We start from the raw sequence: 23,847 nt of genomic DNA on the forward strand, positions 1-23,847 counted from the left end.
TTTTTTTGTGAAATTTCTAGTATTTTTTTTCTCAGAAGGAAAATGTGTCTGGAAATGTTCAGAGGAAATCCTTTTTGATTGAGTAGCATTAAGGCGCTAATAGACTTTCTGATGTGTTTACTTTGGACTCTCGCATTTGTGCACAAGAGCCTCCAGATTCCTCCCAGCAGTCTGTGTGTACTTTGTATAATCTTGTGTTTGTGGGGCTGGCTTTCTGTGTTGTACCATGGTGACCATAGTGGTCCAGAGTGTACCACATTTATGAAAATTCTTGAAGTTCTTAGGTAATGAAAATATCAGAAAAGAAATTCGGGTGATTTAATTTTCATAACAAGTTGATTTGTATTACAGCCATTATTCAGAAATCGTAGTATAGTTGTCTTTTCTAACAGGCTGGTTTTATATCCTGGTAAAGAAACTGGGCACTTTTTTTCTCCATTCCTGAATCTTCATAACCCAGATAGTACCTTCTTTTCACAGAGTTGCTCTATAAATATTAGGTAAATGGAATATAAATGGAGTAAAATGATATATATGGAATAAAGATAGCAGCAATATAGGTATTTCTTGTAATATTTTGCGATAACATGGTGTAAGGAATTAAATTTATTGTAATAGTGCTTTTAAATTTTTATAAAAATTAAGAATATTTTAGCCTCCAAGACTTTTGTTTTACTTAGATTTTATAAATATAGCACATTCATGATACCGTAATCTGATCAAGACAAATTGTGGAAGTTTATTAATGACAAAAGTTGTTTTTCTCTTTCTCATATAGTCCCTTTTAGGAAAGTGAAAGCTTTCCTAAAAGGAGAGCCTGGAGCTTTCCGCTTCATTCACATCTGTTTAATTGTTCTAGTCTTCAGGTTCTGAAGAAAATGGCATGCCCTGTATATTCTTAATTTTTAAAATATAGTAAATTTTTATGCCCTGAACATTTTGATTTGGCAGCTAAAGAAATGACTTGAGAAAGTTCAGCTTTTGAGATGACAAAGACTCTTGTAAATATAGGTGCAGTTTATGTTTTTAGTGTTTCCTTACATGGGTACTTCTAAGGTCAGTGGCCTGATTTTTGCCTTTCAATCTTCAATATTCATAGGGAGTATTTGTGATTTTTTAAAAGAATAAAGAAACCAAAATATGTTGTATAGGGAACCATGATATCTGGGGCAAGAAGAGACCAGAAGGAAACAGTATATTGTTTAAAGAATCAAAATGAACAGTTCCCATACACTGATGTTTGTTCATTTCATTTGTGCAAGAGTGCTGGTCATGTCAGAGGTGTTTTGAAACGGTTGGTTCAGTAATTTGGCCTACTGTCTTTTTTTCTCTATAACAGTTTTTCTGTTTTCTACTACACCTTGCACATCCACCAATCCAAGACAGCCTGTAGGTGAGTATTTTTCTAGTTATCAAATGGCATCACTTGTTCCCAAGACAGTTGCCACTTCACTAAAACTAGGCTTTATTTTTCTACTTGGAATTATCTGGTTAATTGATTTCACAGAGTGTATCTTATTCCACAACTTTAAAAGTTACCAGCAAACTGCTGAAGAGTTGTTTTTATGTTATAGAAAAATCACAGTAGGTTTAAACTTTTTTCTGAATTTTTAAATACTATTCTTGGACTTGACTTTTTGAATTTGCATTATGAAAACTGGAGAACTAGAACAGGTTGATCATATATTTATAGAGAATAGGAAAGTTTATTTTAATACTCTGAGATACCATCAAGTAAGGAATTTAAAAGAAAACTTGTTTTAGTGGTGGTTTATAATTTTTTAAGAAATTAAGGATATTTTTCCTCCAAAGGCTTAGGAGAAAAACTGAAAAACCCTCAACTCTTTTAGAGTTGGTGATGCTTAAGTATATCTAGATCATTCTTGCAAATGAGTTTAAATCACCTACAGTACAGCATCATTTAATTTCTCTGGCTCTGTAAGGTTTTTATTATCACTTAATCTGTGTTGCTTTGCTCAAACTCTTTGATACAGGTTAGCAGCTGGATGTTCTTAACACATATTTTGAGAAAATTTAACCTACAAGTAATAGAATGAAAGGCAAATTTTTGTTTTTTAAGAAGGCATGGGCTTCTTATCTCTTCCTGTGCACGTGGTAACTTGCATGACTGAATTAGGTGGTTAGTTTTGTGAGGTTTCTCAAATAAGCTGGGTAGCTCAGTAGTCTTTTCCTACAACCACCTTTCTCTCCCTGCTGACTCTCCCTAGTTTTACCAGCACGGAGTGGGAGTTGGAAAGCGACAGAAGGTGTCAGTCACTGTCTTCCACATGCCATGCCTGACTTGGGTGGCATGTAGCATATATATTTTTTAATCAAATGCCTCACTTGCCTTTGTGCTGCTGTGTGGTTCCTTCATTTTGCCGATATTTATGCTTGTTTTTCTCTTATGAATCTTCTACAAAGAGCTTTGGAAAACAATAATCCTTGGATTTTCAAGATCCAGGATAAGAGGGTGCGTGTTTGCAGAAAAGGTCAAATTTGAGTCCTGAAGGAATTGTACTGTACAACTGTTCTGGATTGGTGGATATGCAAATGTTAAAGGAAGGGAAGGAGCTAATATTACTTTTGGTGTGAGTGATCATAACATCTACATTTCCAAATTGGGGGAAAGATTTTATTTGAGCATCTTCCATCTGGTTCATTATTAAATTGGCAATATATTTTATTTTACACAGAAGGTTTAAAGCTGTATAAATGTAATATTTGAAAAATTCATGCAACTGGTAGGCTTACTCATAAAGAAAAATAATCCTTTTAATTATTAGAAATATTTCTATTAATCCTAATCATTTAAAATATTAAATTCTTATTTCTTGTCTTGCACATTATACAGGGTAATTGAGACATATGTTTTAAAATAAGGAAAAATAGAGAATTTTAGAAATAGAATTCTCAAATTAAATTGAAGGAAGATAGATTTTTACACTTATTTCTACATTTGTTAAAAGTCTTAAAGAGATGTCAAGTTATCCTGTGAGAATTTATTGCTGTGCTGTTGAGCTATTATTGACATGTATGTAAAGGGCAGTGGTTCTGCTTGGTAGCTTACTGATGGCCAACCTATTCCTTATTGGTGTGTGTTGGCAGAGTGCGGCGGAAGCTATGGTTAGGACGCTTTTTACCTAACACCTGAGGAAATTTTATTTTGTGTTTTCTGACGGTAAGGTGTCTCAGAGCTTTTTTGCTAATATATTTATTGTTCTTTAGAGATGTAAGGGTATTTTGTGACAGTTTTGAATTGAAGATTGAGTTAAGGTAGTGGGAGGTAAAGAAGTGGTTCAGCAGGTAGTTCAATAATTTTAAGTCTAGGGTGGTACATTTTGTTTAAAATGTTTATTTCACATGTATGGTGATTTTAGGCAATGTGCACAAACATGTAAACTATGTCTTCCTTTTCTTTGTGCTTACTGATATCACTCTGACATAGGTGACATACAAGTGCATACTTCTCTCTTCATTTGCAGCATATTTTATAGTGGCATTTTGCTTTACCTTTACATGATAGATAAGTGGAGCAGTTTGATGCCTTTATACTACTAATATGTACTGAGTAGGAATAATAAAATAGTAAAATATATATTAGGTAGATAAAAGGTAGATAGGAGCTGTATGTAAGGCTCCTGCATCGTATCTTGCACAACTTAAATATTTAGGCTGAAAATAATGGCCATATCAGGCCTGACCCATTTCATGTATTTGGGGCTTACTGGGTAGACTTTAGAATAATATCAGTTTGAATTTTTAATTCCAATTCTCTTCTTAGATTTTTCGTGAAGCTAGAAGAACAGTACCTAGTATTGTTTACATGCCTCACATTGGTGATTGGTGGGAAGCTGTCAGTGAAACTGTGAGAGCAACTTTTCTAACTTTGCTACAAGATATACCATCATTTTCACCTATATTCTTATTGTCTACCTCTGAAACCATGTACAGTGAACTGCCTGAAGAGGTAAGAACTGATTGAATGTTTATTATATTGTTTTAAAATAGTTGACCTTGTAAATTTGACACGTTTTAATTACCATGAAATCAGTACTGTCATGATTCATGCCATAATTGTACCACTTATTAGGTGTGTGACTTTAGTAAGTTTGTTTCTTTTTTGGTATAACAGTGATATATTCTTCACTGTTGTTGTGGAGATTGAGATAATTCATGCTTAGACCAAAACTCAGTATGTGTGTTTGTCTACAGCAACTACTAGGAAGATTTTAGCTCTGTCATCATCAGTTCCATCATAATTATCCTTCTCGTCTTCATTGGTTAGCTTATTTGGTCGGATTTGACCTTTCAGCTTCATTGACATCATCATGCTAAGCTGAACGTTGTTATTATGGTGTATATTTTTTAAATCTGATATTAGCTTTTGAGTTCAAATTCAACTCATATTTAATATATTAAAATCAACGGTAAAATCACAATTTGTTTTAGAAACAATGTGGTCAACTCATATGAATGAAATTGATTTTAAAAAATATTTTGTTTATTTATTTATTTATCTTTAGAGAGAGGGGACAGGAAGGGGAGAGAGAGGGAGAGAAACATCAATGTATGGTTGCCTCTCATGTGTTCCCTACTGGGAACCTGGCCTGCAAGCCAGGCCTGTGCCCTGACTGGCCACTGAACTGGTGACCTTTGCTTCACAGGCCTGTGCTCAATCCACTGAGCCACACCTGCCAGGGCTGAAATTGATTTTATAAAAATTATTTTAATACTTTGAGATTACTAGATTTTGAAATATTTTCCGTGACAAATATTTTGTCCAGAAAACACAGTTCCTATACAAGACTTGCATATTGCCCTGACTGGTGTGGCTCAGTGGGTTGGGCATCATCCTGTAAACTGAAAGGTCACTGGGTAGATTTCCAGGTCAGGGCACATGCCTGGGTTGCCGGCCAGGCCCCTGGCTGGGGTGTGCAAGAAGTAACCAATTGATGTTTCTTTCCCTCTCTCCCTCCCTTCCCTTTTCTGTAAAGAAAATCTTTTTTAAAAGTTTGCATATTTTAAATGCTATAATATAAATATTGATTATGTAGAATTTTATGATTAAGGTATTTGTTTACTGAGTTTTTAAATTCTGTGTTAATGCTTTTTAGTAATCTTATTGAAGTGGATTTGCACAACTTACTGCTCTTATAAGAAAGTATATTAAATGTTGAAATTCATTTTTGGTTATTCAGAAGCCAAAATTTGGAGACAATTAATCAGTGTTTTTTATCACAGGCAGCAATATGTTTAGTAGAATGCTATATGTAGTAAGAGAAGAACCAAGGTATTGACATACTAGTCTTTTGATCTTGGATAAGTTTGAACCTAGAATAGCTTCAGTTTCCTCATCTATGAAATGTAGACAACAACAGGCTTGTTGGTATGAAATAGTATATGTGAATCTATTTTGGAAACCACAGAGCTGTAAAATGATTGGTATTTTATTAGTATTATAAAGTAAGAATGTACTTGAAATTGGTTTGGAAGAATGGACAACCAGAAAATAACTTAGGGGCTACTTTTTAAATTTAGATTTTCACTGTCAATTAGTTTTATTATCAGTTTATAAGAGATAAATAACATTTGGAATAATTAAGGGTTCTGGTTAGGAATATGTAATTACCTGAAATTTCTCTTACATTATTTGAAAAATTTGTAAATAAAAGTCTCATGAACCCATTTTCTTGATATAGAAATTTTAATTTTGTTTACTCCTGTTGTCTATTTGCATATGTGATTTTATTGTTGGTTTAATTTTTTAGAGTTCACATTACATCATGCACATTTTCAGTATTGCTGTATTGTTGTCATAATTTTAATTGTTTGCCAATACCCTTAATTAGTAGCTAAAATGTTAGGCATTTTTAGCATTAAATCTTGAAATTTCAGCTTTTTTTCTTTTTGTCATCTGTATTCTTTGCCCTTATTAACTAAGTAGCTATCATTGATGTCCACATTTGTGGGGTGAAGATCATTGGAATTCTTTCAGACTACTGATGACATGTTTCATATTAATTGTTCTTAGGCCTCAAGCTTTAATTTATTTTTTATTTTATTTATATATTTTTAAGATTTTATTTATTTATCTTTAGAGAGGAGGAGAAGGAGAGAAATATCAATGTATGGTTGCCTCCCATGTGTCCCGTGCTGGGAACTGGCCTGCAACCCAGGCATGTGTCCTGACTGGGAATTGAACCGCCATAGTGTGGTTTGCAGGCCCACACTCAATCCACTGAGCTACACCAACCAGGGCTCAAGCTTTAATTTAAATTCAACCATTAGAATGACTTTCTTTGTGTAGGTCACAAACTGAGATCAAAAAAGGATTAGTTACCATTGGACTAATGTGTTATTAGGAATATTAATATTAGGAAAATTGCTTTCTCTGTGTGGGACAAAGTGACAGTGTCAACTCTTGGAGCCCCTTTAACATTCTCTTGTAAATGTTTCTTTGTGTACATCTTTTTCCTAATCCAGTAGTCCCCAAAGTAAATTTGTACTCAGGACAATGCATTGGCATATTCATTTTATTTTTCAAATATTTCATGTGTATATGTTTTATAATAGAAATAAATTTAGTAGAATAGTGTATTTAAAAATATGCAAATATTTAAAAATTTTCAAGTAGGGACTTTAAATCAAAACCAAAATGAGATACCACTTTATACCCTTTAGGATGGCTATTATTCTAAAAACAGTAATGTGTTGGACAGGATGTAAGGAAATTGGAATCCTTGTGCATTGCTAGTGGGAGGGTAAAATTGTGCAGACTGTTGAAAATAACATGATATGGTGATTTAAAAAATATTAAATAAAATTATCATATGATCCAACAATTTCACTTCTGGGTATATACCCAAAAGAAGTGAAAGCAAGGATTCGAACAGATACTGTCACAGCCACATTCATAGTAGTAGTCTTCAAATAGCCAAAAGGTAGAAACAATAAAAGTGTTCATTGACAGAGGAAGGGCTAAACACATATGGCATATACTTACAGAATAACATTATTTAGCTTTTAAAAGGAAGGAAATTTTCCTGGCTGGTGTAGCTCAGTGGGTTGAGCGTGGGCCTGCGAACCAGACGATCGCGGTTCGATTCCCAGTCAGGGCACATGCCTGGGTTGCAGGCCAGTTCCTGGCAGGGGCCAGTTCTCATCAGGGGATGCACGAGAAGCAACCATACATTGATGTTTCTCTTCCTCTCTCCTTCCCTTCCCCTCTAAAAATAAATCAATAAAATATTTAAAAAATAAAAGGAAGGAAATTTTGACACATGCTACTTGCATAAACCTTGAGTACATTATGGTAGGTGAATTAAGCTGATCACAGAATGACAAATACATGATTCTTCTTTAAGGAGATTCCCGAGTAGTCAGAATCGTAGAGACAGAAGTAGGGCGGTGGCTGCCAGTGGCTAGGGGAGAGGAGACTGTGGAGAGCTGCTGTTCAGTGGGTGCAGAGCTCCAGGCTGGGAAAGTGAAAGTGTTCCGGAGCTGGGTGGTAGTGATGGTTGCACGCAGTGTGAATCTACTTACTGCCACAGGCTGGACCATTAAAATTGGTTCAAACAGCAACTTTTATGTTCTGACTATTTTACCACAATTAATTTAAAAAGGAAGACTGCGAATTTAAAAATGCGCTGAAGATTTGAATAGACATTTCACCAGAGTATTTGTACTCTCAGGCTAATAATCATGGAAAAGAATTTTCCCTATGATTAGTTATTTAGGGCTAAGGTACCACCGTACAACCACTAGAATAGTTATAACAAAAAATGTAGATAGTACCAAGTGCTGACAAGGATGTAGAGAAATTGGAGTCTTTGTTTATTGCTGGTAGAATTGTAAAATGTTGCTGCTGCTCTGGAAAATTTGGCAGTTCTTAAAATGTTAGACAAAATTTACTGTATCACTCAGCATTTCCACTCCTAGGTAACTACACAAGAGAAACATAAACACATGGGCACACAAAGAGTTGTGTGCAAATGTTCCTACTAATCTTTTCATAATAGTGGAAGCAACCCAAGTATTTACTAATTGGTGGATTATGAAACAAAATGTTGTAAATATATATGGTGAAATACTATTCAGCAATAAATTAATAAACTACTGATAGAGTCAACAGGGTGGATGAACCACAGTATAATATGCTGAGTGAGAGAAGCTGGACACAAAAGACTACCAGTTGTGTGGTGTATAATTTCTAGAAGAGGCAAATCACCAAAGATAGAGAGAAGATCACAGGTTGTCAGGCCAGGAGTCTTGAGCGTGAGTGGGGATTAACTGCACATGGGCACAAGGGAAGTTTTTGGAGGTGATGGAAGTGTTCTCAAACTGACTTGTGATGGTCACACAACTAAATTCATTTCCTAAAAATCACTGAGTTTGAAAAATATTTAGTGAGAGATACTAGAAGGTATGTTTGAGTATATCTGGGAAAGTCAGAGAAAGTGTCATCCAGAAAGCATCGGCTTGAGCAGAGAGTTAAAAAAAGGTTTATGAAAGAGTGAATAGCATGTATGTAAAGACCAATGTGAACCACTGTGAAAGACAGCATCGTGGGTTTTTTTCAGGGAATTATACAAGGTTTGTTTTCTTGCATTATGAAGTTTGAGGCTGAGAATGTCAGAAAGTAGGTTAGGAGTAAATCGAAAGAAAAATAATTTAGTCTACTTTTAGAGTGATGGATTCTGAGATGTTTATAATAATAACCTGGCAGGCATATCATGGGATTATTGTAGCCTTACTCTTGGTATACTTCATGTTCACAAAGTTTTACACAACATTGAAAAATGTTACAAAGAAGAATATTTAAAGCTGAAAATAAATGTTTTGCTTACCTTTGAACAAAATCCAGGTACTTCTAAGGTATTGTGTTCTGTGTATTTTTTCAAGACATGGTTAGTATTGACTATTTTGGCTATATCTTGTCTAATGCTGCTTCACTCTTGCAGAGGCTCCTCTATGTTCCTCTACTTCTCTAGTCTCTTCCTCTCTGATATCATAATGGTTTCTTATGAGAGTCTTAAGATCTTGACAGCAGGAAGGAAGCATATTTTTTTAAGTTTATAACTGTAGTGTCTAGCCTTATATGTGGCGCATGATGGGTGTTCAGTGGTAACACCCATTTGCTTGCCAGAACTTTTGAAGAAGGGCCAGTAAAGCATAGATCAAAAGGTTGGAGGGAATTATACATGAAGGTAGTCTACAAAAAAATATTGGAAGGATACAAGGTAAAATTTTATAAATTCTTATTAAAGGATTTAGTTTTGGGTTGTGGTAAATAATTTCCATCCAAATTTTGAATTCCAGTTTTTACTTCATCCAATGAAGAAACTTCATTGAATGTTTCTTCCCTGTCTTAGAATTTTAGAGCTTGGAAAGGCCTTTAGAGATTATATAATTTAGTTTTCTCTATTTATTAATTTTGTGACCTTAAACCAGTTACTTAAACCATTCCAAGCCCAAGTTTCATCTTTAAAATGAGGGGCTCACTCATACCTCACTGTTATAAAGATTGATTGATGTAATATTTATGAAATTCGTAGTCTTCAATTCAGTAAGTGGGTAGACATAACAAATTGAGTGGATTATCAAAAGTTTACCACAAATGTGTGGCCACATTTGAGCTAAATTCTGATGACTTGAATTTTAAATCCAGTATTTTTGTACTGTCATGGTTGGTACTTTTCATATTAGAGATTTCTTCCCTTTTTAATTGCAATTTCCAGTCAGATGTAAGCTGGGGAATGGAATCACGAACTTTACTTAATCAGTATATGCTTGTTCATTACTATGTACCAGGTACTGTGGTAAGGCATAGGAAACTGAAGAATAAGAAATGGTCTGTTCTTAGGGAGTTTGGTGTCTAGAAGTGGAAAACAGACCTATAAAAGCATAAATTAAGTGTGCAGACAAATATGGATGATGTAAAGAGGATATAAAAGCATACCTTGCAGAGGGAATACCTGGGGCTAAAGTCTTTATAGAGCAGATGAACAAAGGAAAGGTATAGGTAATCACCAGCTGGAAGGAACAGACTTGAATTGATTTGTGAGTTTTGCATGGAAGGCGGTGTTATTGTGGAGCACTCTGTGACAAGACTGTGTAGTGTATCTGCAGTGATATGAGGATTCCGGAGGATACAGTGGAATAGACTTGGTATGGAATGAGCCCAGAAAGGGAAGTCAGATGAAAGTACCCAGAAACAGCATAAGAGGAGGCAGTGTTGTTGGTTGGCATCCTTCCACCTGTTTCCTGTAGGTGCTAGGAAATTCCTCTTTAGCTCTTCTGCAGAAAACCCTTTGAGATGGTTGCCATCTGACTATTACAATCAACTGTTCTTTTTGTTAGTACCTTCTGACTCTTCCAGCTATAGTATAACTTATTAATAAGTTGGGTAGTTGAATCACTCTTCTGTTCTTGTTTAGTCCATGAGGTTGAACTTTTCGACAGCATAGGCTAGGACTAGGTTGATACTACCCCCATGTGAATCTTAAATGAAGATTGAAAACAGTACTGGTTGTTGTAAAAATTGTGATTTGGTATAATATGTAAGCTTTTACTTCTCTCTATATTTACTGTTTTTGTATGTGTGCTTGTAGGTCAAATGCATCTTCAGAATACAGTATGAGGAGGTCTTGTATATTCAAAGGCCTACAGAAGAAGATAGAAGAAAATTTTTCCAAGAATTGATTCTCAATCAGGCATCAATGGCTCCACCACGAAGGAAACACACTGGTAAAGTTCCTAAAGCCTTTACAAAAATGGGGGTGGGAGTTTGATTTAAGAAACGCCCTTTCTTGGAGTCATTTTTTTTTTTTTTTAAAGAAACCATTTCTTTGTGAAAGTAAAGACAGTTTTTCAGGTTCTGTTTATCTTTAAATGGGCTCATGTGGAAGCGGCCATTGTGTTCACCTGACTTGAGATTGGGAAGTACAGCCTCATTGTTAAAACTTTACTCATAGGGGCCTGTTAGTGAGATAGTCTCCTTATCACTTCAGTTCAGATACGCTTGGGCGATTTCACATTCTGAGGTTCAGAGAGTCACACGAGGTGTTGTGCTGATTACCTTGTGGGCGAGGGTAGGTATGCTGAGCCGAGAGCTGATCAGAGTATTTACCTTTTCTGGTTTATTTTATTTATTGATTAATTTAAAAAATATTTATTGATTACTTATTATATTAGATATCTTATTCTACCAGGCACTTGGAAATCTATCATGGCTTTGTTTTAAGCATTAAAGTTTTCTTAGATTTGGGCCCATAGCATTAAGAGAGGTCTCAAAATTATCCTGCCTTAAGTAAGGACTGCATTCTAAGTCATTCAAAAGAGTTTCTTCTCATCTTTAAGATGAGTAAAAGATAAGATCCCCTTAATATTTCATTTAATATTTTAGCTTCTAGAAAATAACAATCCTGTTTATTAAAAAAAATTCAAGCCTCTTTCTTTCCCCTTGTTCTTTGTTCCTTGTAGCTGTTCTTATAGGATGTTAAGTACATTTCCTGTTTGTGCCAAGTGTTTGCTTTTCCATATTTGTTGTACTTCTTTATTTTTCACTGGTTATGTTATGCAACACATTAATGATTTTATGGCCCTTTAGTGGCTTCTTTTCACATTTTCTCAGTGTTTAAAAATAAACACCCATCAAATGCCTATAGTAGTAGGGCTTCTCCACCCCCACCCCCCCAAGAACCATTGGGAAATTCAGTATGGAACTTACACCTTATGATTATTGGTTGTTGCCTTCTATATTTCTAAGTAAGAGTAATTAAAGTAATTCATTGTGAAAGTGGTTTGTTTTAATAAGGTACCTTGCCTACTTCCGGATGTATTTTAGTTTTACAGACCTGAATTTTCTTTGTTAAGGATTAATATAATTCTCTTTTTGAGTTGCTTTTGTTGACTTACATTTTTTACTTTAGAAGCCTATTTGAAATCAGCAAGAATCCTTAGACTTTTAATCCTGAGCTTCAGTGTGATACCAGAAATATCTTTTAAGGAAAAAGAGAACTGTGATTTAAAAAGTTAATCTTTTAAGTTTTTTTTTTCTGGGGGTAGATAGTTAATACCACACATTTTATATAGAACATTTTATTTTATTTTTATTTATTTATTTTAAAATATATTTTATTGACTATACCATTACAGTTGTTCTATTCCTCCCCTTCATTCCCCTCCACCCTGCACACCCCCTCCCCCACCATTCCCCCCCTTTAGTTTATGACCACGTGTCTCAAGTTCTTTAGATTCTATATTTCCCCTACTATTCTTGCCCTCCCCCCTGTCTATTTTCTACCTACTGTCTATGCTATTTTCTGTACCTTCTCCCCCCTTCTCCTCCTCCCATTCCCCTGTTGCTAACCCTCCATGTGTTCTTCATTTCTATGGTTCCACTCCTGATCTAGCTGTCCTCTTGGTTTGCTTTTGTTTTAGGTGTGGTTGTTAATAACTGTGAGTTTGCTGTCCTTTCACTGTTCATATTTTTCATCTTCTTTTTCTTATATAAGTCCCTTTAGCATTTCATATAATAAGGGCTTGGTGATGATGAACTCCTTGAACTTGACCTTATCTGAGAAGCACTTTATCTGTCCTTCCATTCTAAATGAAAGTTTTGCTGGATAAAGCAATCTTGGCTGTAGGTCTTTGGATTTCATGACTTGGAATACTTCTTTCCAGCCCCTTCTTGCCTGTAAGGTCTCTTTTGAGAAATCCGCTGACAGTCTGATGGGTACTCCTTTGTAGGTGACTGTCCCCTTATCCCTTGCTGCTTCTAGGATTCTCTCCTTCATTTTAGTCTTGGCTAATGTAATTATGATGTGCCTTGGTGTGTTCCTTCTTGGGTCCAACTTCTTTGGGACTCTCTGAGCTTCCTGGATTTCCTGGAAGTCTATTTCCTTTGCCAGACTGGGGAAGTTCTCCTTTATTATTTGTTCAAATAAGTTTTCCACTCGTGGCTGTTTCTTTCCCCCTTCTGGTACCCCTATAATCCGGATGTTGGAGCGTTTAAAGATGTCCTGGAGGTTCCTAAGCCTGTCCTCATTTTTTTGAATTCTTGTTTCTTCATTCTTTTCTGGTTGGATGTTTTGTTCTTCCTTCTGGTCCACTCCATTGATTTGAATCCCAGTTTCCTTTCCATCACTATTGGTTTCCTGTGCATTTCCCTTCATTTCAATTAGTCAGTTTTCTATCTTTTCTTAATGTCTTTGGAAGTTTTTTTTTTTTTTTTTTTAGTTTCTACTTCTTTCTTCTTCTTTTTTATTTTCCCTCTCAGCAGGTGCTATTTAGTATCCGTACTATGTTGTAGTAAGACTTGGAGGATAAGAGACTAAAATCAGAATCGTTTTAGGAACAGGAAAGACCAAAGAATTGTTACTTGCCCATTTCACTTTCATGCATATATGTCAACCCCATTTTGAGAAGCAGTTTTTAAACAAGGTGACTTAAGCAAATCAGTATACAATACTTCACCTGAAGACATTTATGTTTGGTTTGAAATATTTTTTCTAAGTTATATGTAAATACTATTTCAAAATCAAATGATCTAAAATCATATCATTTGCCCTTTAAAGAAATCCTAATGTGAGTTATTTTATAAAGTAAAGCTATTCCCTAACGTACTTCTGTTTTCCATTCAAATTTTTACTTGCTGGGTTTGCATGGTTCACCTGTATTTGGAATTCTCCTTTTCATAAAAGAACACTTTAAGAGAACCAGGAAAGTAATTGAGGTCCCAGCCCTGTCGTGTTGGATTCAACATTTTGTTCAATTTTCTTTAGGTCTTTGTGCTATGGAAGTGCTTCCTCTTGCCCTACCTTCTCCACCTCGTCAGTTATCAGAATCAGAAAAAATTCGGATGGAGGACCAGGAGGAAAATACTTTAAGAGAGTTGCGGTTATTTCTCAGGGATGTAACCAAGAGGCTGGCCACAGATAAACGCTTTAACATCTTCAGCAAACCGGTGGATATTGAAGAGGTCTTGTTTCAGTAGTGTGCAAACAGTGAAGTTGAACTGGCTAAAAGAAAAAAAAATATTGACATCTTTTTTTGGAAGGAAAAAAAAGCAAAGGCATGGATGAATAATTACCCCTAGCCTGTAAAATTTTAATCCATGTGATAACTACTGAAGTCATCAGCAAACAACTGGTGACTTTTGGATGAAATTAGTGACCAATTTGTTTATGTCCTCTTAATCAGTATTGATCTTTGTGATCTTTTTTCAACTGAAGAAGAGGATTAAAAGTTACTTGAGTGAAATGTCTGTACTAGGCTATTTTTATTCCAGGATAAATTCTACTCTCAAAAAATATATTGGCATGGACCAAATAATACTAGTTAATATTGGCATTTCCCAAATTATGTATACTTTATTGAAAGAGGTAGCTAAGAAGCCTGAAATGTGTCTTTCATATTTTAGAAATGCCTGTGACTAAGATGCTACTTGAAGTTAAGCACATCATATGCAGCTAAAATTATTTTTCTCCCTATGGATTTTTCCTGCTCCTAGTGGAAAATTTCTCACTTTCTATGTGCATTGTTTTGTGTCCTTGTGGGAGTATGGTCTGTGATGCTGAGAAAAGAAATTTTCCATTTGGAATCTATTTTAATACTGTAAATCAAATTTTATTTTATCCTGGGATAATATAGTGTGTGGATGAACACAATATAATCTTTACTGATCTTCTTATAGTTCAGACTCCATGTTTGAACAGTTCTGGTGTTTTAGTTTTAATTTTTCTTCATATTTTTTAAAATTTGAATTATGAAATGATTCAGAGTTTTCTGTTGCATCCTTGTTGTGAAATCTGTACATTTGGACCTGAGCCGATTCCTTTGGAACCATTACTTCATCTGTAACTGGGAAAATGGGCTAGCATCATGTTTCTTCCCCCACTTTCCCTTGCAAGTTTGAAAAATACCTATTTCCCCCACCTTTTTATTTTTGGAATAAAGGGACTATATATTTTATCCATATATTTATCTACAATACCTAGTTTTATCCATTTGATCCTTATTATTATTTTTACGTTACAGCTCAGGAAACTGAGGCACTTTGGCAAGTGATAGAGCCAAGACTAAAAAGTTTCTAAAAATTTAAAACCCACATTTTTTATAGGACCTTTTGGCTACTTTTTCCCCACTGGAATGATATGATTTGTTGAACTTGCTTTTGTAACTAATGCATACCATCTTATATTTGTGGAACAGTTTTTTCTTTCCAGTGTTTTCAGATAATCTTAAAACTATCAGTGCACTTTAAATATTACTTTATTATTATTATTTTTTAAAGATTTTATTCATTTGTTTTTAGAGAGAGGGAAGGGAGGGAGAAAGAAAGGGAGAGATACATCAGTGTGTGGTTGCCTCCTGCATGCCCCCTTACCAGGGACCTGGCCTACAACCAGGCATGTGCCCTGACAGGGAATAGAACTGATGACCCTTTGGTTTGCAGGTCTTCGCTCAATCCACTGACCTACACCAGCCAGGCTAAAGATTGTTTTAAGTGTTAATTTCTATTTCAAATTGGCTATGAGACTTTGATACTTAACTGATAAAGGACTGCCCCTAAGTTAGCTTCCCATGCTGGGAGGAAACAATTTGCCTTTGCTAGGGAAAACACTTTTTCTTTCTAACCAGAAGAGATTATCAGATTTTAAATGCCATCTGTGATAAAGATTTTATAAGTGATGGTACAACAGTGGAAGGGGATAGAAAATGTTAGTTAAGTAAAACTTTTATTTAAGGGCTATATTTTCTCTAGTTTCCTCTTTTGTTCTTTCTTCTTAGTACTTCTGGCTCTGTCTGCCTTTAAAGCTAGAAACAGAGGTCTCTGGGAAGGATAGAGAGGGGAAAATAAGATAGCATTTAGACAACCTAAAACGCAAACATTTCCATTCAAACAACGAAATGTGAGATGTCTCAAACTTTTTGAAATTCCAAAGGAGGCTGCAGAGAACACAAAAGTTTAGAAAATAAAAGTTGAATTTAAAATCAAGCATAGGTAGTAATGTGAATTTTTGTAGTGCTTTATGGCTTATAAAACATTTTCCACATGTACACAAGACATGCCAAGTATCAGAGCCAAGAATCCAACTGATACCTTCTGAACTATTGCTTGTGTAGTAAAGCTTTACTGCCTCCCCTAGGAGAGTAACTGGCTTTTTGACTCATAGAGGGTGAAGAATAAATTAAAACATGCATACACACCTCCCTAAAAAACACGTATAAAATATGTGTATGTGCATATATACTGATATAAACATGTATGCACATTTATATATTTAAGTTTTTAAAAACCAAGCCATCAGTGCCATCTGCAGTGGAGAAAACTAGCCTTAAAGCAGAAATCACTCTATCCCCAGAGTATGGTTTTGGATGAAGGAGACATTTCTTAGACTGCTTTTGTAACCTGATTACTTGAGATTTGCATTGGGAAAGGCAATAGATATTTAAGTTGCTATAGCTTTTTTTAAATAAAGATTTTATTAATTTTTTTTAGAGAGAGGGTAAGGGAGGGAGAAAAACATTGATGTGTGAGACAAACATCGATTGACTGCCTTTCGCGTGCCACCAACCAGAGACCTGGCCTACTACTCAGGCTAGGCATGCATCCTTTTGTTTTGCAGGCTGGTGCTCAACCCACTAAGCCACACCAGCCAGGGTCGAGTGATATAAAACATATAATTTATTGGGCACATCATGGCCTAATATCTTCTATTTTGGGTTATCTACCAGAAAAATCCACACTTAGAGCAAAATGTGTATTTTTGCTTTTTTTTCATATTTAGGGACAAGTCCAGCAAATATTTTTACTAGTTATGAAAGGAATACTTGTTTTTATTATATAATTGAGTCTAAATGTAATGACTCCAAAGGAGCAGAAAACACTCTCCATGAAATGATTCACTTTAAACTGAAAAGAATTTGTTTTTGTTTAAAGATTTTAAAGAGATTTACCAGGGAACTGGTTTTAACGTAGAAAAAACCACATTATTTCATTTTATTTTCCCTTGAAAAGGTTTTTCTTGAGGTAACATTTATTTGATGCTTATTAGTGCTTTTACCCATGCATTCTCTTCTCAGGTGTGTTGAAAGGATTAAAAAAGCTGACACAATTGGTTTCATATTTCAAGATGAGAACATTTTAAAGTTGATTTAGATATGATTTTAAACTGAAGCTTTTCATGGAAAGTATGAAATAGTACCTTTAGTAGCATAATTTGCTCTATAATTTTATCCTTATCAAGTTATTTCTTACATATGTAGATCTAATTTTTAAATAACTACATGATTTTCTTCTGTGTTTTTGTTAGTAGATATATGAAATGCTTTAAGTAATTTTCATTCAAATATCCTATTTGTTTTAGGTTTCAGATTATCTTGAAGTAATCAAGGAACCGATGGATTTATCAACAGTAATAACTAAAATCGATAAGCATAATTATCTGACTGCTAAGGATTTCCTGAAAGATATTGACCTCATCTGTAGCAACGCTTTAGAGTACAATCCAGATAAGGACCCAGGAGGTAAGGACACATTAGCCAGGGTTCACTTGGGTGATTGAGAAGGTAAAGTTTAAATACTACTGAAGCATGCCCATTTTTCAGGTAGATCATTAATTTTAATGACATTATTATATTTAGTTACTCTTCAGGAACTAATTTACTTAAATTGTTAATTTATTAAATGAAATAATATACCTAAAGTAGAGGATTTTATTATATAATGTATTATGTTCAGGCTTTAGTTTCTTCATTTGCCTTTCACTTTTTATACTGATATTTCTGTTTTGTTTAGGTAAGATGAAAAATTGGTTCACTGAGAATTTAATGAAAAATTTATTATTGAACTAGCATTACCAGTGCTGATAAACACTAGGGATTTTGAATTTGAGGGAACTCATTATAGGCTAAATTTATGTATCAAAAGACCCCTTTAGGTAGATGTTACCAGTTCTATAGTATGTGGGTATTTTTATGTAATTTTATTATTTTACTCCAAGTCCCACCCTCTACTCAAGTTTTTAGTCCCAGTACTTTCAGTGTCCTCCAGGGAAGACTCCCAGGAACACAGCTGTAGTTAATCGAGATGAGTGTATTGACTCACTGTCACAAGGGAAAATATATATCATGGTGAGCTTTATGAGATTACACTTGTGATAAGTGATTTTGGGAAGGAGTTAAAGAAGGACCTTGCAGTGGATTGGATACATTTAGGAAGTGTGGGTAATTTTGTGACTAGGTATTTTAAGAACCTGGAAGGTAAGAAGAATGGAGCAAGGCTAAAGCTGTGATGGGTAAAGAAGTACCAGTTGTTCATATTATCCCGCATAGGGTTTTATATGGTAATTTTTTTGGTTAAGACAACATTCATACTTTTGTCTATGGTTTAGACATCATCTTGGGGTGGTCTTGTTTTTATCTTGACCCATGTTGGTGTTGGTGCTCTGTGAATTTGTTTATATTTAACATGAGTAGACCAAGGCCTAGCTAATAGTGCCAGGCCAGCTCCCAGTGGACAAGGGCTGATATTCTTTTTTCTGTTCTACTGAGAATTCTATTTCTTTAACAGGTAATATACAAATAAAATGCTTTTTATTTTTTAAAATTCCTTTTATGTTTCAGTTATCTAAAGATATTTAGAGTACAGTTTGTACTGTATATGTGTATTTATGGGCAGTGGTTCTCAACTCAGGACACATGTTAGAATGACCTAGATTTCTCATTTCTACATGAAACTAGGCATTTTTGTCTAAATTTAGAGTATATTAAATCCTAATTCCAAGAGGCAGAATGAAATTTTACGTAGCTGCATTTGGTATCTTGACATGGATCCCGGCTTCTGGGGTCCGCTGCATTATGGATGAGACAAGACAGATTCACATGGACTATCGAGTCTTGGGGAGGAAAAGGGACAGTGCAGCCACTCTCTCAAGGGGAGAGCAAGCCTCAGAGCACCTCAGCCACTCTTTCAAGAGGAGAGTGCCTACAAAAGCCCTGGACCAGATGGTTTCACAGGAGAATTCTACAAAGCATTTAAGGAAGAGCTAACCCCTGTTCTTCACAGGCTATTCCAAAAAATCCAAAATGATGGAAGACTCCCAAACTCTTTTTATGAAGCCAGCATCCTCCTAATCCCCAAACCAGATAAAGATACAACAAAGAAAGAAAACTTCAGGCTGATATCACTGATGAACATAGATGCTAAAATCCTCAACAAAATATTGGCAAACCGCATCCAACAGTACATTAAAAAGATCATTCACCATGACCAAGTGGGATTCATCCCAGGGATGCAAGGATGGTTCAATATTTGCAAATCAGTAAATGTAATACATCACATAAACAAAAGCAAAGACAAAAATCATATCATATCAATAGATGCAGAAAAAGCTTTTGATAAGGTACAACACCCATTTATGATAAAAACACTCAGCAAAGTGGGAATAGAGGGAGCATTCCTCAATATAATAAAGGCCATGTATGAGAGACCTAAAGCCAAAATCATACTCAACAGGCTAAAATCTTTTCCACTAAGATCAGGAACAAGACAAAGTTGTCCACTTTCACCACTTCTATTCAATATAGTATTGGAAGTTTTAGCCACAGCGATCAGACAAGAAAAGGAAATAAAGGGCATCCAAATCGGAAAGGAGGAAACAAAACTGTCATTGTTTGCAGATGACATGATAGTGTACATGGAAAATCCTATAGACTCTACCCCAAAACTGCTCGAACTAATAAATGAATTTGGCAAAACAGCAGGATACAAAGTCAATATCCAGAAATCAAAGGCATTTTTGTATACCAACAATGAAACAGCAGAAGCAGAAATCAAGAAAAAAATCCCATTCGATATAACAAAAAGAAAAATAAAATACCTAGGAATAAACCTAACCGAGGACATAAAAGACATATATGCAGAAAACTATACAACACTGAAGAAAGAAATCAAGGAAGACACAAACGGAGAAATATACCATGTTCATGGATTGGAAGAATTAACGTCATTAAAATGTTCATACTACCCAGAGCACTTTACACATTCAATGCAATACCTATTAAAGTACCAATGACATAGTTCACAGACATAGAACAAACACTTCAAAAATTTATATGGAAACATAAATGACCCTGAATAGCAGCTGCAATTTTGAGAAAGAAGAACAAAGTAGGAGGGATCACAATACCTGATACCAAACTGTATTACAAGGCCACTGTAATCAAAACAGCCTGGTACTGGGAAAAAACAGACACATAGACCAATGGAACAGAACAGAGAGCCCAGAAATAAACCCAAATCTCTATGGCCAATTAATATTTGACAAAGGGGGCAGCAACATAAAATGGACTAATAATAGTCTCTTCAACAAATGGTGTTGGGAGAACTGGACAGTTACGTGCAGAAAAATGAAAATTGAGCACCAACTTACACCATACACAAAAATAAATTCAAGGTGGATAAAAGACTTAAATATAAACCGTGACCCCATTAAAGTCCTAGAGGAGAACATTGGCAAGAAAATCTCAGATATTTCACGCAGCAACTTTTTTACTTATATGTCCCCTAGAGCAAGGGACATAAAGGAAAGAATAAACAAATGGGATCTCATCAAAATTAAAAGCTTTTGCATGGCTAAAACAGTATTAAAATAAAAAGAGAACCAAGTGTATGGGAAAACATATTCGCCAATGATACCTCAGACAAGGGTTTAATCTCCAAAATATACAAAGAACTTACACGACTCCACTCTAAGAAGACAAGCAATCCAATTAAAAGATGGGCAATGGACTTGAACAGACATTTCTCTAAGGAGGACATACAGAGGATCCAGAGACACATGAAATGGTGCTCAATATCACTAGCTATCAGAGGGATGCAAATTAAAGCTACAATGAGATACCACTTTACACCGGTCAGAATGGCTATCATAAATAAAGCAACAAACAACAAGTGTTGGAGAGGTTGTGGAGAAGAGGGGACCCTAATCCATTGTTGGTGGGATTCCAGACTGGTACAGCCACTGTGGGAAACAGTATGGAATTTTCTCAGAAAACTAAAAATGGATCTGCCTTTTGACCCAGCAATTCCACTGCTAGGATTATATCCTAAGAACCCTAAAACACCAATCCAAAAGAACCTATGCACCCCAATGTTCATAGTAACACAATTTACAATAGCCAAGAACTGGAAGCAACCTAGGTGCCCATCAGTAAATGAATGGATCAAAAAACTATGGTACATTCACACAATGGACCATTGTGAAATTCTATGCAGCAGAAAGAAAGAAGGAGCTCCTACCCTTTGCAACATCATGGATGGAACTGGAAAGCATTATGCTGAATGAAATAAGCCATGTGTTGAAAGACAAATACCATACGATCTCACCTTTAACAGGAAGCTAAACAACAAAACAAAAAAGCAAGCAAAATAGAACCAAAGACACTGAAATAGAGAACAGGGGGACAGTGACCAGAGGGGAAAGGGGAGGGAATTTCAGGGGGAAAGGTGGAAGGATTTACAGGAACTAGTATAAAGGACACATGGACAACAACTAAGGGGGATGGAAATGGGAGGGAGGTGGGGAGCACTGGGGGGATGGGCTGGGATGGGAGTAAAAGACAGAAAATTGTACTTGAACAGTAATTAAACTTATAATTATATACAAAAAAAGAGTGCCTCGGCCCTTGCCTCGACGGGCTTTTATTGGGTTCAATTCGCATAGGAATACAAGGTGTATACGTAAAGCTCAACAATCATTTTTGGGCAGAAATGATTAAACAATAGATAATATACAAAGAACTCTGAGGGCTTATTGTGAGTTAGGGTCAGATAGTTAAAGGGCCATAAAACTTTGGGGAACAAACTCACTTCCTGCTTGGATCCTTATCATTTAAATTGAGAGTATTAGCAAAGTAGGTTTCATAGGATTTTGTACATCTTTCTTAGTCTTGATTGCCCTAGGGAACCCACCCTTTCTAGCACAGGGCTGCACCTACCTCCAGCATTGTTAAGTCATTGTTTCAGGCTTAAGTCAAGGAGGGGAAGTAAGGCAGCCAAGAGATTAGGAGAGTTCTTGCAGACAGAATGGGGACCCAGGCTATGTCAAAGCCAAGGGGTAAGGGTCCATCACCCTCTTTTTCTATTGCTCCCCCATGTCCTTCCCTAAGGGCCACTTGGCGACTGTGCCTGTCTTAGGTCATTCATCTTTTGAGGAATCTTACCCGTCATTGACTAACCAGTCATCCGCCAGGGACCAGGCAGGGTGAAGAGAAAGGGGGCAGAGGTGGTGCCCCTACAAGGAAGATAAGCTTTGTCTCCTAAGTGGCTTATGGTCCCAAGGTCCTTTACTCAGCCTTAGCTACAGGGGACTACAGCTTCTGAAATCAGGCAGAGCAGTTCCTAACAGTATTTAACAGTTCTTAAGCTTTCTACTGTTTGTTTAGTTTCTTTCTGACTTTACAAAGAAGAAAATTAAAGTTACCTAGAATTTTATTACCTAGTGTTCTCCCTCTCCCCCCTTCCTTCCCTCTCTTTTTATTTTTCACTCACATATATATGGAATATATATATGTATAATATATATTTGTACTAAAATGAAAAAATAATTTTGTAAACTTTGTCAGTCAAATAATATTTGGTTAAAAGTTTGTGAATTTTATGTTTCTACCACAGTATTTAAATCATACAGAGGTCCTGTAATAGTTAATACCCAATTTTTAAAAATTATATTTTATTGATTATGCAATTACAGTTGTCTTGATTTTCTCCCCTTTGACCCCTCTCTACCCAGCACCCTCCATTTCCTCAAGCAGTCTCCACACCTTGTCCATTGGTCATGCATACAAATTCTCTGGCTACTCTATTTCCTGTACTGTAATTTACATCCCCATGGCTGTTCTGTAACTACCCATTTGTACTTCCTAATCCCCTCACTTCTTCACCCGTTCTCCCTCACCTCCCTCCCATCTGGTAACCACCAAAATGCTCTCTGTATCCATGATTCTATCTCTCTTCTTGTTTGTTTAGTTTGTGTTTTAGATTAAATTGTTGATAGATATGTATTTATTGCCATTTTATTGTTCATAGCTTTTATCTTTTTCTTAAGTCTCTTTAACATTTCTTATAAAAAATGGTTTGGTGATGATGAACTCTCTTAGTTTTTTCTTGTCTGGGAAGCTCTTTAACTGTCCTTTGATTCTAAATGAAAGCTTTGCTGGGTAGAGCAATCTTGGCTATAGGTCCCTGCTTTTCATGACTTTAAATATTTCTTGCCAAAACCTCCTAGCCTACAAAGTTTCTTTTGAGAAATCAATAGACAGTCTTATGGGAACTCCTTTGTAGGTAATTGTCTGCTTTTCTCTTGTTGCTTTCAAGATTCTCTCTTAATCTTTTTTTTTTTAATATTTTATTTATTTATCTTTAGAGGGGGAGGGAAGGAGGGAAATCTCAATGTATGGTTGCCTCTCATGAGTCCCCTGCTGGGAACTGGCCTGCAACCCAGTCATGTGCCCTGATTGGGAATCAAACCTTGATCCCTTGGTTTGCAAGCCCGTGCTCAATCCACTGAGCTAGGGTGGATTGGAACCAGCCAGGGTGGGAATGGAACCAGCAACTCTCTGGTTCGCAGGCCAGCACTCAGTCCATTGAGGCACACCAGCCAAGGCTTGTTCTGTGTTTTAATTGTAATTTTGATGTGGTTGTGCAAAGCCATGTCTGCCTAAACCACCATTTTGACCGGAAGTCCTTTTAACACTCTATTGTTGGACATACTAGAAGTTTTTAGATTTTTCCTCTTATGGTAACATTAATAGATATTTTTGTAATATAGTTTTTTA

The 23,847-nt window shown here is 35.7% G+C and overlaps 1 protein-coding gene across 5 annotated transcripts in view; it reads left to right on the top strand.

Annotated features, from left to right (window-relative positions):
• The window catches only part of ATAD2B (ATPase family AAA domain containing 2B), a 137,158-nt gene that overhangs the window by 90,766 nt on the left and 22,545 nt on the right, over nt 1-23,847 (top strand). For 4 of the 5 annotated variants that reach the window (XM_037035451.1, XM_037035452.1, XM_037035450.1 and 1 more), the window contains exons 19-22: nt 3,785-3,970; nt 10,614-10,749; nt 13,788-13,984; nt 17,376-17,535. In XM_037035451.1, coding sequence (XP_036891346.1) covers nt 3,785-3,970; nt 10,614-10,749; nt 13,788-13,984; nt 17,376-17,535 — 679 coding nt within the window. The remainder of the gene's footprint in view (nt 1-3,784; nt 3,971-10,613; nt 10,750-13,787; nt 13,985-17,375; nt 17,536-23,847) is intronic. The other variant, XM_037035453.1, reaches the window with a different exon arrangement.

Source organism: Sturnira hondurensis, unplaced genomic scaffold (genome assembly GCF_014824575.4).
Source record: "Sturnira hondurensis isolate 20B ecotype Veracruz unplaced genomic scaffold, ASM1482457v3 Scaffold0022319, whole genome shotgun sequence".
NCBI lineage: Eukaryota > Metazoa > Chordata > Mammalia > Chiroptera > Phyllostomidae > Sturnira > Sturnira hondurensis.